The 15,716-nt window shown below is 42.9% G+C and overlaps 1 protein-coding gene across 4 annotated transcripts; it reads right to left on the bottom strand.

Annotated features, from left to right (window-relative positions):
- Positions 1-60: 60 nt before the first annotated feature.
- TMEM40 (transmembrane protein 40) lies at positions 61-14,950 on the bottom strand. Of its 4 annotated transcripts, none has more exons than XM_082060004.1 (13): positions 14,875-14,950; positions 11,039-11,095; positions 10,257-10,396; positions 9,518-9,671; positions 8,033-8,140; positions 7,032-7,085; positions 6,185-6,220; positions 4,831-4,863; positions 3,358-3,417; positions 2,945-3,016; positions 2,788-2,862; positions 1,996-2,058; positions 61-1,533 (listed from the first exon to the last, which is right to left on the bottom strand). In XM_082060004.1, exons 2-13 carry the CDS (start codon positions 11,085-11,087, stop codon positions 1,514-1,516), a joined length of 864 nt encoding a protein of 287 aa, XP_081916130.1. In that variant the 5' UTR covers positions 11,088-11,095; positions 14,875-14,950; the 3' UTR covers positions 61-1,513. The 4 variants fall into 4 exon arrangements, with proteins under 4 accessions (XP_081916130.1, XP_081916133.1, XP_081916131.1 ...); XM_082060005.1 differs by lacking the exon at positions 14,875-14,950 and adding an exon at positions 12,657-12,683 and having other exon boundaries at positions 62-1,533; XM_082060006.1 differs by lacking the exon at positions 14,875-14,950 and adding an exon at positions 11,258-11,266 and having other exon boundaries at positions 62-1,533.
- Between the last annotated feature and the right edge of the window lie 766 nt (positions 14,951-15,716).

The raw sequence follows: 15,716 nt of genomic DNA, 5'->3' as shown, positions 1-15,716 counted from the left end.
TATATATATATTTGTCTTTTATATATTTTTTTTAATTTTTTTTTTTACTGCAGAGTACCAAATTTAAAAGGATTTCGTACTAAAATAAGTTTCTTATCCTGACTGTTCCATAAATTACCTTTCAGAAAGATATTAATACAGCAGAAGAAACTAAAAAAGCAGTTTTCATCAGAGCAGGGTGACTATGCAGAGTTTTCAGTTCACTCAAAAGCCATTTGACATTAACAATGCTACACTGGTCTCAGCAAGAATTTATTTGCAGACTAACGACACAAAATATACAGTATTTTGGTATAACAGACTGTTTCTACAAATACATGTAAATAGTACATGCAAATGAGAACATAAATATAACAAAATAACTTCTATTCATTGTTATTACTTAATTTAATCCTTGATGTGTTTGGTAACTGCTGTGCTGTGTTGCTACAGGCCTGCAAACGATTGCTGGTATTTCTGATGTACAAATGGAACTGCAACATGCAAGAATGATCAACACTGGTGCTTAAAATTTAAAATTAAGTACAACTAAAAAGTGTGTTGATTTTCTAAGCAAGGTTTGAAATTGCTTCTCTAAAACTCTGGGCTGTTTGGGCTAATGACTTTTAGTCTACATTTCCTTACAATTTCATGTTTTATAGCTCTTTCTGTCTGAGTTGATGCCTTCCTCCTTTAGGTATGAAGACATTAAATTTTAGTAAAAATGTAAAGGTGTACCTTTTTTTTTTTTTTTTTTTGCAGTCTGCTTATGATTGCATTAGCCCTACATATATAATGTGTAACATGTCCTTATGAAATGAAAGGAATATCTAAGTTGCACTTTATTTTACTCAAAGAAAGAAAAACATTAGGGGTTGAGTCAAATCAAGCACTTTATTTTTCCTCTCAGAAGAGATGAAATTTGCTGCTGTTAATAGTCTCATTACTGCACCATTATGTCACTGTGTGTAAAATCTCACCCAGCTTTCACTGGGTGAAATCATTATACACCCACTGCATTGAGTTCTGCCACAATAAATTAATCTGCTCCAGTGCTATTGCACTGTTGGGGCTCAACTGTGTAAGCAAGCAGCTGGTATTTGCTGGTGTGCAGCATCACAAGGGGTGACGAGGAGGCGGCTCGGTGGCTGCCAAGATTCCTATTGAAGCATCCAGAGCCTAATCCTGAACCAGCTGAGGATAATATTGGTCATTTTGTTGATTTTGGTACAGCATAGGCAGACTAACACAGTTGCGTGGGTGAGGGAAGGACAATGTGTTTATATTTAATGGAATTAAATATAAACCTATAACTAGATTGTCTTAGGAGCTCTGCTGAGCCACACAACACTTCAGAAGAAAGAATGGGATGCTGTAACGCAGTTTCAGCCTTGTTTTTGCGGGAATGATGTCTTTCTGTGGTTTAATATTTCACATCAGCTATTAGGTTTTTATCTTTGCCTCATGAAACAGTTCTTTTAATAGCAGAAATTCAGGCAGCAGGATTTTGTGGAGCTCTCCTGAAATACTCCTCCTAGGCAGCTTTCCTCATACCTGCATGATGGAGAAAAGGGACACTGTCAGGACTGCTTCAAGTTGTCAGGTATCTACACAGCTTTTCAGCATTCTTCATATTTTGTGTTCATGAACACAGATTAAGATGAGACTGGAGTCTGAAGACCCAATGAGAAACCTACCCCCACTCCCTGATTTTTAATTGAGCCACAGAATTCTTATTCAGACATTGTGAGGAAATAGTTAATACCTCATACAGGGCAGAGTATTAAAAATGTGAAAATGCTCTGCTACATGGAAAGAGTCAAGAATAATTAATTTTCATACCGAAGCAGCTGTAATGAACTGCAGTGATTTTTTTTTTTTTTTTTTTTTTTTTTAATTAAGAAAAGAAGACAGGGAATTGTAATTTAGAGAAGTTAGTCTTAAGACTTGCCCAAAACGAAGTACCCAGGAAGGTCCAGGGCACAAGCATGCAGTCAGTAAGATCATCACTATTACCTCTTGGCCTGAATTTGTCGATCAGAGGAACAAAACTGTCAAGTACGCTCCGAATTCTATACACTAATTGTGAAAACAAACATATTTAGTCAAGATGAGACGGACAGCAACATAAAACAAAAAATAGAAAAACAGCAAAAAACAAATATTATTGCAATATTAGTGAACACAAGATTACTGTTTAAACAAGTATTTTTGCTATATCATTAATAACAAAGTAGTGACAAGGCTGATTCCTGAGAGAACTGTCCACAATCTACCAAAAATATTAGCACAAGATTACAAAGGAGACTTCTGTTTTGAGTTGGGAAGCCTTAACTTGCTGCTAGTTGCATCTTTCCTATGCCACCCCTAGGGATTGTGAAAAATGCCCATGTTTTAATAACAGTTTCAGTAGCTGCTCTTCTGCAGGGTGTCCACCCTCCTCAGTCCCAGGGGGACGAATGGCAGCCTGAGTGCGCAGCACCTTGTAGAGTGTGTCTGGGAAGATGCCTTGCTGCTAAAATTATATGTTGTCATGGCAACTGAGCATTCAGCCATGGCTGCAGAAAGAGGTGACTCAGGGTCTTATGATCACTGAGAACGAAAAATGAGTCAACCTTTCCCTTCAGTGTCACTCAGGCGTTTGTCTCCTGCCACGCTGCGTAAATGTGAATGAGGTGTTACGGGATTGTTACGTGACGATTTATGGAATCTCAGCACTAGCGGTTTCGTAGACGTGCGTAGTTTAATGACTGTGTGACCTTGCAGCCTCAGTGTGGATACAGAGCTAACTGCTGTAGATGCACTTACCTAGACCAAAGTATATCCCAGTGGTTTCCAGGGAAGCAAAGGTGATTAAACCAGTTCCAAGAGAAATAGTCCAATCTAAGGCAAAAAAGTAAATGTTTGGCTTTTTTCATTTTTCTAGTGTACAACAATTTATCCTTCTGTTGAAGTCTTGCCTTACCTTTGTAGTAGTAGTAACAAATTAGTAAAGCTCCAATTGCAAAGCAAAGAATGACAAAATGAAAGAATTCATCTGAAATAGAGAGGGAAAATCAGGTCACAACTGTAGGCATGGCCCTTACAAATACACCTTACAGTACAGTGTATCACCCAGCAAATAAAGTCTATTTCCACATGACATGTCTTATATACCAGACTCAACGGCAAAACATACATGTACACAAGTTGTTATGAGGACCTTTCATCTAGAAACCTTGATGCAGTTCAACAAAGTACTCATGTCAAAAAAGCGAGTGGGGGGAGGCTTGAACCAGAAATCTTACTCGTGAACTAAGATTCAACAGGGTTGACATCACAGAATCACAGAATGTTAGGGATTGGAAGGGACATCAGTTGAATTTAAAGAAAGGTTACCATCCTTCCGTATGCCCATCCACCGCACTGCCCACTGACGGAGGCGAGTGTTCTCATATGCTACAAAAAAAGAAATGACTTTTATTGGCATGGAACTCTGAAATTAAGGAGTTTAAAGTTGATTTCCCGTTTTGTATCTGAAATCGATTCTCAGAGCAGAATATGTGTAAAACGGTCTGTTCAAAGGAAAGATCTGCAAGCCTTTCAGAAAGATCAAATTAGCAATTTTTAAATCACCCCAAAAAGAACAAATTTTGGGTTTGTTTTTCTTTTTAAAAAAGCATAATCAGATGGTTGCATTAACAATACATAATTGTTTTAAAGCAATCTGTGTATTTTCTGTCTAGTCTGGGACAACAAATAGCGTCAGAATTACAGTGGGGGAGTAAAGCAGTAGTACAAGGGAGCTTCGGTTTGATTCTGGGGTGCTTTGCACAATCACAGCTACAGTAATAGGACCATCTAATCAACACGAAGCGTGTGAGTACCGTCAATCTGCTTAAGGCTGATGTTGAAGTATTTCTGCACCCCTGAAATTAAGAACTGTAGCTGACAATTAGTCTCCTATAGCTAGCTATACTAATACACAGAACAGCATAAGAACAAGCTGAGTATTTTTAGAGGTTTAAATAGCATTTTGCTCTACACTGATTGTGAGAGGAGTTGCCCAATTATGTTATTTCTCTGATTGTATTGTCTAAAGTCAGAAAGAGATTAATATTTTACCAGATTTCCAATGGCGTGTTCAAGGCAGAAGGTTTTTCCCTCTGTTTGTTGGTGGCTTGAGGAGACCCTTAGGCAGCCTGCTGCAGTTTGCCTTAGGGAGTTGATTCATCACAAGTTCTAGATGCTGGTTTCACTTAGGCTGGGCTGTGCAGCCAGGCAACCGCTGCCTGGCAGGGAATTTAATTTTCTCTAAGGATGTAAAGGAGAGTGCTGGAAGTGTACTCCAGATGAGCTGCAGACTTAGCTATTGTGCTTTTGAACCATGAAGCAACTGAGCTTTGCCAAGAAATCCTGTTCTGGGTCACCAGATACTGGAGTCACATTTTTGAATTTTTGATTCTTTGAGCATTCTGGATTGATCAAGTTCTGGTTTGGGGACAAACTCTTTTATTGGACTATTAATGTTAATGTAGCACTGCACAATTCTGACTCACAAATGTTCCTCTGTGCAGTGGTATGAATGATCTATAGATGCAGAATCTATCAGAACATCAATTCAATGTCTGTTCTGTATTATTCTGCCTCCTAAATGCAGGAGTCCTACTGTAACTTTGTATCATGGAACAACTTGCACAGTATTCTTTCTAATAAAGCATTACAGTGCATTTTAATAACTGTTCTCAAACTTCTGCTTTTTTATTACAAAATATCTCGGTATCAAGGAGCTGGTATAGCATCGCTAAGCAAAACTCAGTCCTGAAAGACAGCATCCACAAGAAAAGCTTCTGCTTGCTTGTTTGTACTTACCATCCACAGTTGAATCTTCTCTTCTGGTAATCTCTGAAAAGCAACTTAGTTTTACTATTTCTGATGGTAAAACTACAAATATGTTGTTTCCCACCACTGCACACTTGCAAGCACAGCGAGTAGTCACTATTTGGTGACTCAGTATAGACACAAGAGCACTTGAAAGTGACAGGAAATGAAAGAAGTTAAGAGGGCCTAAGAACAGATGTTAAATAAACAATAAAACTGACTATTCACAGCGATCAAAGGGTCTTTGAAATAGCTGGGGAGTAGAAGATCAGTGGCCTCTGTGTTAATGTTCAGTGGCTAGAACTGAAGCTGGAACCAAGCAGAGCTGCAGGTGTGTATCACTTGTGCCTGTCCAGTGCAGTAGGCACAGCGTCCTGCACTAGCTAAATGTTTTCAGTGTCCTGTAATCCTCTTTCTGCCCCTGTCAAGGTGGGGAGAATATTGTATTACAATATATTTCTCTACCCTGGTATTTTATGTAGCTCCCTGGGGATAGGTCACTCAAAGATCTCTCCTAGGGATTGTGCTGTGACTTCTCTCTTCTTCCCAACTCTGTCCTCAGCTGAAACAGCCCAAGTCACAGCAGCCTTGCCCAACCACAGAATAAAAGTGGTTGAGCAGGTGACCTCTCCAAGCGGCCGGTCTGCTGGGCTGTCTGCCTCTGAACTGATGAATGTCATGTTGGCCTCAGAGTGGGAGGGATGACGGTAATGCCATCAAGCCATTGAAAATTTCCTGCTCTGGGCTTTTTACATCTGTGCTGCTCAGCAGTCCCTGATAAAAGGAAATTTGCCTTTGGCTGTCTGTGCAAGCCCCTCAACGGATACTCTGCTGCTGGTCACTTGGCTTTCACCTACATCTCCTCCTGGGGAGTGCTCTGTGCTCAGAGCCGAGTGAGGAAAGCGTCCAGAGCTGAGTATCACTGTTTTGCAGGAACCAGGTTCCAGCTCCCCCCAGTCTTGCAACCCTGTTCAGCAGGGCTGAGGGGAATGCTGAGAACTGCCTAGCTTTTTCAGGAAAGACCAAATAGTTGCTCAACAGAATTGCTGGGTTTTCCCCTAAAAAGGATGACAACTGCTGTCAGCTGATCTTGTGAGAACCAGGCAGACCTACAAAAAATTTGGTTAATCTGCTAGAACGCCTTGTACAGGTGTAGCCCTGCTATTAGTAGCCACCATGAGAAGCTTGCAACAAAAGCTCTGCACCATGCCCAGGCCCAACACCAGACTAACCAAAAACCAAGGAACTAACAGCAAGAGAGTTATTTTTAATGTATAAGCATGTCGGAAAGCAGAAACTGCAGCTACAGTCTTCCAGCAGGATGAGATTATCTGGGAACTCTTACCTGAATGTCTGTAGGGAGCAACCTCTGCTGCTTTCCCTAAAATATGACACAAAGATGATGTAGATTAATATCCATAATAAGTATCCATACCTTGCTGCCAGTCCTAGCCCCTGCAGCTCTGTTGAAATTGTGGTTGTGTAAAAATGACAAGGTAGGTACCGACTGACTCCTCAGAGAGGGCAGCTCTGTTGTGAGTTATACAGTTTGAAAATGGGAAACATGAATGGATTATTAACTCTCCATATTCCGTCTCTCACAATAGCTGGAGTTGGGTAGAGTTAGATCACCTAATGTCAGTTTAAATTATCTGCTCTTACATCTGGGCTAAGATCAACGTAAGACATTAATTAAATTATTAAAGCCTTTACTTTTTTACATCTATGGTTCTATGCCACAAGCTGATAGCTATTTCTGTGGGTTGACACAAGACATTATCTGCATTGTGCGTATTTTCCATCTTTCCTTTGGAAGGAAAGGAAAAGCCTCAGGAAGGAGACCTAAGGTCCTTGCTGATGATCAGCACTGAGGGCTGACTGCAGACCCTGTTAGTGGCTGTGCTAGATATTTTCAAAACTCTTTTGCTGCATTTCAATGGCAATTGTGCAGACCCAGGCAGCAGGACTTCTCCCACCACAGCAGATTTTGCTGTTCTGGTTCAACTCAAACCACAGGCTATAGCTGAGTGTCAGTATTACTTGAGCTTCATCTTGTGGGAAATGCCCTTCCTACCACCAAATTCTGACTGGTCCTTTTGCTGTGTCTATACCTGTTAATATACCTTTGTTCGGAAGTTGGTTTATATTAGTTGTCTCTAGTAAAAATCAATACTATTGTCACTTTGTCCTACCTCCAAGTAATTTGCCTTCAGTCTTCTGTTTTCCTAAATCTTCCTCATCGCTGTCTGGAGAGAGAAAGTGGTTCTTCTTCATATTAAATAAAAATACACCAGCAGTATCAGAAACAACAGCACTGTAGTTGTTTGCTCATAATATAATAATGGTGTATAAAGGGGTATAATTAGAAAGTTCTTATTTTAAACACATACATCATCAGCACTGCCAATTAGTTTGAAAATATTATTTCTAAATGCAATTCAGTCGATCTTAATCAGCTAGTGACCTTCCACAACACAATAAGCCAATATCAGCATTATCACTCCCATGTTGCCTGTCACTTCTTAGTCTCTCTCATTTTCCATAAATCAAAATGGTCTAGTGGCAGCCAAAGTGACTTTTGATACACTGTTGATGTTTGCTGATAAGAAATAACAGAGAAGTACTATAGCATTGCCAGCTACTACTGTACATGGAATACTCTTTGCTTCCTGCTACGGCACAGGCTTCAGCTAGACCAGGGGTGTCAAAGTCATTTTCACCGGGGGCCACGTCAGCTTCGCCGTTGCCTTCAAAGGGGCGAATGTCATTTTAGGACTGGATAAATATAACTACTCCTACATTTACAGTCCTAAAATGACATTCGCCCCTTTGAAGGCAACGGCGAAGCTGACGTGGCCCCCGGTGAAAATGACTTTGACACCCCGGTCTAGTCCATAAATACACTGAAGATCATAGAAGTTATGATCTTATATTTGGCAAGAAATCCTGCAGCAGGGTTGTACATTTCTGAAACCTCCAACTGTCACAAGAGCAGAGGCAGCCACTGTTTTGCTGCTGCTGAATCTAAAGGTACTGATTATCTTCTGTGTTCTCCCTTTTGAATATTCTCTTACTTTTTTTCAGAGTTATGCAAAATTGTTACTGAATTTCTGCAAGTCTCCGATGTGAATCTCTCATGAATGTGCAATCGGACTAAATTGTGTGTTAGGAAAAAAGAAAATAGTCCTGTTACCTTGTATATCTTCATCCATGGACTCATGGGGTGAGTTTTCAGCTCTTTTTGCCCCTTGTGAAAGCATGAGATTCCTTTCCAATCGCTTCAGGAGTTTGAATTTTTCATCTGGTTTATACATAGAGAAAAAATATTAGAATAACAGATTTCACAAGGCTTTATTAAAGACCCTTAGTCTTATTTCAGCTGTGGTTTTTGCACACAAGTAGTACAAAGCATTACGAATGAAAGCATCTTATACACTACTGTTTAGACTTTCTTAAATGGTTGTGGTGGATGCCTGAAGTTTCATATTCTGGCCTTTAATTTGCCCGTAATGCTGCCCCTGTGAAAATTCTCGCTCCCTGCAGCAATAGCAGCTGGAAGGCGCTTCAGCTGCTCACCGTTCCCGGGGCCGCTCCTCCCGCCAGCCCGCGCTCTGCGCCGGTTCCCGCGTGTGCGCGGTGCCAGCACCCTCTGGCGGCTCAGAGCAGAGCCCGCAGAGCCACGCGGGACGCGAACCCGCGGGTGCCGCCGGGCTCTGGCCGGCCGCTGGCCTGGCAGGCTGGAGCTGCAGCTGGTTCTTAACACCTTCACGTTCAGCTCTGAGGGCCAGCAGGTCTGTGCATCTCTTCATTATTAGCTGGAATATTTGGACGAATGCAGCTGGACACAGTTCCCCCAGCTGCGCAGTGCTGCTCACTGTACAGGAGCAGGAAGGGGGTCCCTGCTGTGACCAGCTTCCCTAATCTGACAGACGAGCAAAGCTGGGCTGCTCCCCGGGACGGGAGGTCCACCCCTTCATGAACATATTTGATCAAGGCAGAAACAGAAGCAGGATCTCCCTGAGGATCTCCAGTTAAATTCAGGGTCATCTTAAGTGAATGCAGCAGTGACCTATTAAAGACAATGAGTCTATGGACCCTGTGGAACTGCATTTGGTTTCTTATTGCACAACCACGCAAGTGAGAAGTACAGTGCAGACGTCGTATCTTGTTGTCAGGTTCAGCACCCTGAGGGGCATCCTCTATCCACTCCTTGTAGTTACTGTTACACGTGTTCTATGGTCATTTGCAAAAATACGTTCATCATTTTTTGATTTCTTTGCAATATGAGAGCACAGAATGGTCCAGGCTGGCTGGATAACAGCCCATGCAAAAAGGCATCCTGGGTGTCATGAATTCAGCTAGGCAGGAATACTGCAGCACCACTTTAAGACAGAAAAATGTCTTAATGTCTTTGGCATTGTCATCCCAGGACATCCTCTCTCCCTAAACTAATAGGATTTTTTTTCCCCAAAAGAAGCCAAGTCAAACTAAAGAAAAATCTTCAACTCCCATCATCACAGTACCTAACTGACTTTTCTAAGCAGTATTTCGAGACATTTCAGTTGTTCACCAATAGTCACTTCCAAGAATATATCAGAGTTTTCAAGCTGGTGTCAAGTCCCACTGGCGCTGCAGTAATTTCAATCAAATAGCTGACGAGCAGCCAGGTAGGACTCACCCTTTTCCTTGCAGCTGGGCAGCTGCCTATACCCAGATGGGTTGGTTGTCTTCATGAAGAGGTAAAGAACAGCCATTGCCCTGGCTCCTTTCTTCTCTATGGCTTTCAGACAGGCTGCACAGCCTCCAGGCAGGACATTGCAGCTCTTGAGGAGCTGAAAGAAAAGGAAGTATATTTACAAATAGTCCTTCCAATAAAATACAGCCTGTAAAAACATATCCTGCTATACAGATGAATGTATCTCACCCCATCTGTGGGAAGAGTAATTCCCTGCCCCCACCATACAAGCTGAAAATCATGGACAAAGAGTAATGCCAAAGATGGGAAGAGAATGTAAACTCCATTCAGCAACTCAGAGCAGAGCCGTCAACTGGGAAAAAGGTGTGTTAATAGTTAATAGTTGGCTATTTAAAGAGCTGGAGAAATATAGGGTCTAAAAATGGACATGCTGTATCTTGCAGCCAAATGTCACTACCAGTGGTCTTGCCTAGAAAACAGTGAGCTAAACTGATCCTGAGGAATTTATACAAAGCCAGTTACTTTTTCACATGGAGAACAATAAAGTAAAAAGCAGGAGCCTGAGTGTCATTTATCTAAGTGCCCTTTTACAGCATTTAGCATGTGTTAGATATCAAACAATTGGACTGTAGGTTTTTTCTCCCCCAAGTGTATCAGAGAAGTACAAAAGTATCCATATAACCACGTCATACAAAAGATGCATGTTTCTCTAGTAACTTACATTGTTCTGTTCTTCAGTATTCAGAATAGGTGGATTGGTGGTGGCTAAACATTTTACAAGTGATTCCCAGAAGGACTGGTTCATTTTCTCATGGTTCTCCAAGTACTTGGCATCAGCAGTAAAACTCCTCTGGAAGACGCCTGGGAGGAAAAACAAGCAAATCACTGTGGAGCAGCAGAAGTGGGTTGTGTGGTAGCGTTCCTGTGGTGCTCGCTGTAGGTGTCCTGACAGATCTCAGACTCTATCAGATTCTAAAGTCAGCCTCTAACATCAGGCATCAGACTCTAACAGGCTGCCCAACATCAGCATATTAGCGTACAGGGTAGAGACTACTGCTGTATTGCATAAGGCAACTCAGTCTGCCAGAAAGCGGTAGAAAAATGTCAATAGTCCATACAAGTTACTGATGTCGATCGTCTCAGAGAGGCAGGGGAAGTATTTCTAGCTATTTATCAGGTGCTTGTTCTGACCATGCTGTTTTATAGATAGGCACAAAGACACAAAGGGCTGGATACCAAGATCCTGAGATAGCTTATGAGGCATTTAATACACAGCAAAATCTCCTCCTTGCATCTAAATTGCCACAAGTACATGCCCAAGGCCTAATGAGAACCCTGTGGAAGAGCCGGGAACTGGCTGCTGGTGTGTCTTTCACAAGCAAGGAGATGGATGGAGTATCTTTTCAGAGGAAACAAGTTTCATTTACTTGTGGCCACCCCAGCAAACACTGTTGTGTGTATTGTGAATGAGCTGAAGCTTTGATCTTTGTGTGCTACCCTTACCTTGCTGTTCTTCAGTAAGATGTGGGAATGGGCCATTCAAGTCTTCCATTGCTGTACCTGTTCAAAAGGGGAGAAACAGCATATTTAGAAACAGATCAACCTTCTCTATTTTTCTGTCTTACACTTGATTTTCTGCAAACACGGCGCCTATCTCTAGGCACTTCAGTTTTGAAATCACTTCTCTATTGCAATGGGAGTTTCACATCGTGATTCATTTACCTTCCTGTGAATTCTCCTCTGAGTAAGTCTTGCTGGGCTGGCCTTTGGTTATTAAGAAACAAAAGTCTGATCACAAGTAAAACGAAAAGAAGTCTGACTTGATCATTCACATTGTTGTTTTTTTACGACTACCAAGGTGTCTAATTAACTCTTTACCACAGAGGTGAGTAACTCAATAGGCCCTGTTCCATTCACAAAACAGAACAATTACTCTGTACCTTTGACATCCCTATACTTAAAATGTACCAATCGGGGAAAATAGTAGAAATAGTTCATAGGAGAGCCCCGCAGGGTCTGGGATCCTTGTCTCACTGAAGAATTTGCACTTCAACATCTATTCTTTCCAAGCTGTCAGGAAAAGGAAATTCCCACAAGCTTTAGGTTTATGAATTAAAAATGTTAAGTTTCAATTCCAGATTTCTTACTGGTATTTGCCATGGAAACAAAACATTCTGACATCCCCCAAATCCAATTTTTTCCTTTTGTTTTGCTAGACTTGCCCAAGAAATTTTGTTTTGAGGCTGTTTCATTCTGACGATGCTTTTTTTTTTCTTGTGGTGGTTGTGGTTCTGAACAGTTGCCTCTGCGTACTGAGGTCCAGGCATCCTGCAGTGACTGCATCTCCTCTCATGCAACCGTTCAACTAAACCACTATTGTACTGAGAGATGCAAAAGGAGATTTTTGTGGGCCCTGAACTGTTGTTTCCACTATGCAGGGTGCAACAGGAAAACATTTATACACCCACAATTTTTCTTACAATATGACTTTTGGTTCATTCAACCAAACACTTTCAATCAAGCAGTTTGAAAACTAAGTATTTCCTTTAAATTTGCCAGGTGGAAAACTCTTTCTTTTCCTTCAGGCAGTTTCAGTTTTCTAGACATCATCACATCGATCAGAAAATATTCCAATACAAAATCCAAAACAGGTCCAGTTGATATTTTCAGAAGGACAGTGTAACATACAAGCAAAACCATTTTCATTCTGAAAACAGAACAACTTTTTCATGTGTCAGTTGTCAGACAGAGGAAATTAGATACAAATAGACCCCCCCCACACCCCTCCTTTGGAACAAGGGTCGAGGTCCCACATTTTTGGTATGTTGGTGATTCTGGAGACTTTCTCCATTCCTAGGCTGCAAGTGTTCTTCAAGCCATGAGGTCCTTAGTTTGAAACTCTGTTTAGCCACTGGTTTGCTGTTTGGATCTGGGAAAATTACGTAACCTCTTGAACCGCTTCTAAAGGTTAAGTCTAGGAAACTGCTTACCTACCTCCTACGTGCATTGCGAGAAAAAAAAATCAGTATTTTAAGAACATTCTGAAAGTATTCTCAATGGTGACTCCATGCAAGACATCTACAATGGCAGATAACACGTTTTATTTAACCACCTGACACACCTGGAAAAACTGGCAAGTTTTTGGACAAACAAGCCTTGAACTCTATCAATTAGTCTAATAAAAGTTCTTGCCTCTCCCACAAGCCTTGCCTGAGTTACGTACAGCCTGTGATGCTGCAGCTGCGGCAGCAGCGCTGAGTGACAGTCGCTGGCAAAGTGAGACTGTGAGCACCCGATAGGGAATGCAGGAAGCACATCTGCGCTCTCTGCTGGGTCAGCAACAGCTCATGTTGAAACACAGGAACCAGCTCGCCACACCCTGGACAAACTCGTTCTCAGACACACAATAACGAACATAATTTCTGGGCAGTTATGTATCTTCAGCCGTGGTTTTCAGCACATCTAAGTGTCTTTCTTGCCTCTCTGTTTACTCAGCTTAAACCTTCCGAGAGCGTTTGCTTTTGTAAGCTAAATCCTTTAGATTTCTTCGAGGACTGCAGAGTTAAAATACCAGGCCTAAAGGAACAAAATTATGCTAAACATAAATATTTATCTTCTCCCTGAGTTCCATTTTATAAAAATATTTATAAATATCTACAGATTTTACTGCTGAGTGAAATGAGGAGGTTTGTCTTTGGGGCTCCCAACACCTAGTGAAGGCCACGTTCATTGGCACGTTCGAGGCCGGTTGCTCTTCCTGTGCCATGAACCTGTCGCAGGAGCTGCCGTACTCTGACTTTGCGCCATCCCAAGGCAAAGCGAGCAGGTGGGCAGTGGCAGATCTGTCCCCCCACGCACAAAGCAAGAGCAGATAGAACACTGGAGGCACAGGAGGTGCTGTCAACCTCCTGCTCTCAGACCGATTTACCTTAAAACTGTTCATTTGCCCACCCGAATGACCGAAGTGCTCAGCTGTACCAGCAACAGAAACACATTTGCCTAATGCATCCCGCTCTGATAAGACCTGGGTGGCACAAGAGGATCCAGGAGCAGCCAGAATCTGCTCCCGTCTGCCTTCCTGTGCCTCCAGCACAGCTAAGCCCTGTCAGTCGCCAGGCTTTACGTAACTAAGGAAGCTGGATACATGATTTCTCTTAGATTATGGACAATTAATTCCTTTGTGGCTCTTCTGGAAAGAAAATCAGATCTAAACAAAGGATAAGTATAGGCATTTAATTATTGTATGTTTTAAAAGTGATTTAGTTGATTATACCTCATAATGAGGGAAGGATGATAATACACTGGCATTTCAGTCTGACCGTGAGCTCATTGAGGAATGACAGGAACAACAGATCTCATCTTGCTTTCCCCACAGCAAATCACAATTTAATTGCAGTGAGGTCTTTTTAACATGTTAGAATAAAATTTGTGTGCAGAGTCAGATTCTCCCCATTGTTTAGAAAGTGAAGCTTATAACTGCCATATACAACTTTATCTTAGCTGCTGAAATATATCTGAGTGAAATTGTTCAATGGGATTGAAACAACAACAAAAAAGATAAATGAAGTGAAATAAGGTTGTTTTGACTTCAAAACAAAACCTAGACAATCCTAAACCTTTGCCCTTTGAAACTACTTTTACCTTTCATTATAATTTATATGCTGACACCAAACCTTTCTACATTTTATTTGAAACATAAATGTTAAGTCCCTCCCTGCCCTCCTCTCAAACCAAACCAAACCAAACAGACTTCTTAAAGCACACCTACAAGTCTTAGGCTGGTCCTAGCGGCTGGTTCCACAGGCAGATGTCCTGAAGGGCTGTGGCCATGGTGAAAGCTGGTAGTTTCTTCCAGCGAGACAATAAAAACTGATCCACGCCAGCTTGGTTTGACACCATTCCTACTCTAGTCTCCTCAGGCAACGCCGCCAGTGGGATAATTCTGCTATTCATCTCCTTGCCTTCCTGCTGTCAAATGCAGTTGAAATGCAACAGAGACATAGCAAAACACCAAGCCTTTCGCTCTTTACAGCATCCTTGAACACAGGCAGGTGGAAGCCCACCAAGTACATGTCACCACAGGGAGGGCAGCTCCCCAGGCTCAGCGTGACCACCCCCATGGGGTGAGCAGGGAGCAGGGGCAGCCCGTGTGCCCTGTGCCGCAGCTCTGGCGCTTCCCTCCTCGCTGCCGGCTCTCACAGCCAGCCCTGGCTCGGCGCAGGTGCTGCTGCCAGCCCCGCACCCGCACACCTGGAGCCCTTTGTTGCCTCTTTTCCATCCGCGTTGCTGAAATAATGACAGTGCTCCCACATGCGCTTACATGCACCACTTGAAATTACCTGGTTTGTATTTCTCCTTACACGCTGTATGCTCCTCCGTGTGGTCACTGGAAAGCTCCGAAGGCAAGAAAATGAATTCATCAGAAGCCAGAAGAACTCATGTTTGTACTCTGAGAAAGTTAAGACAAGCAAATCTTCCTCTACACATAGAATGAGGGGATTACCACAACGATTTTACAGGGGAAAAAAAAAAAAAACAAAAACCAAACAACAACAACAAAACGAAACGTGGAAGGGCATTCAGGACGACATAGAGGTTACAGGGAACACTGGTGCCTTGCCCTGCAGCACCACAACCCCTTGTACAGTGTTGTGGCGCCTCGGACAGTAATCAACAACAAAGCTGTGTACAAAAAGCCAGGACACCACCCAAAACACCCTCAGTCTCAGTCACAAGAAGCTTCGAAACCCCTCCCGGCACTTACCTGCAGGGCCGTGTGGTGGGTCGGGATCGCAGGGCAGGGTGTGTGTGGTGCCGGCCCTGGCGTGTGAATGCGGGCGGGCGTCAGCGCCGGCGCTGGGGCCTCACGTGGGCTCCCTGACTCACAGCCAGAGCAGTGGCGGCTCCGCGTTGTCTTCCACCCACCAGCGGCCACGCTCCAGGCACGGCAGGAGAAGCAGTGTGTGTATTCCATGTCCCCGAGCTCTGGGGACATGGAGGCTGGGGGCTGATCCCACTGGTGCGGGAAGAGGAGCTGGATGGCCTCCTGGCCTGTCCCAGGCACTGCTGGGCCTCAGCAGCCATGCCCAGCCAGGACAGCCTACCCCACTCTGATGGAGGTTTGCAGTCCTGGGCATGCTGACCTCCTCTTCCCAGGTTGTCTGCACAGTAAAAACCTCGC

This window comes from Streptopelia decaocto, assembly GCF_964273445.1.
Source record: "Streptopelia decaocto genome assembly, chromosome: 8".
NCBI lineage: Eukaryota > Metazoa > Chordata > Aves > Columbiformes > Columbidae > Streptopelia > Streptopelia decaocto.
Note: the sequence above shows the minus strand (reverse complement) of the source record. Positions and strands in the feature narration are given on the sequence as shown.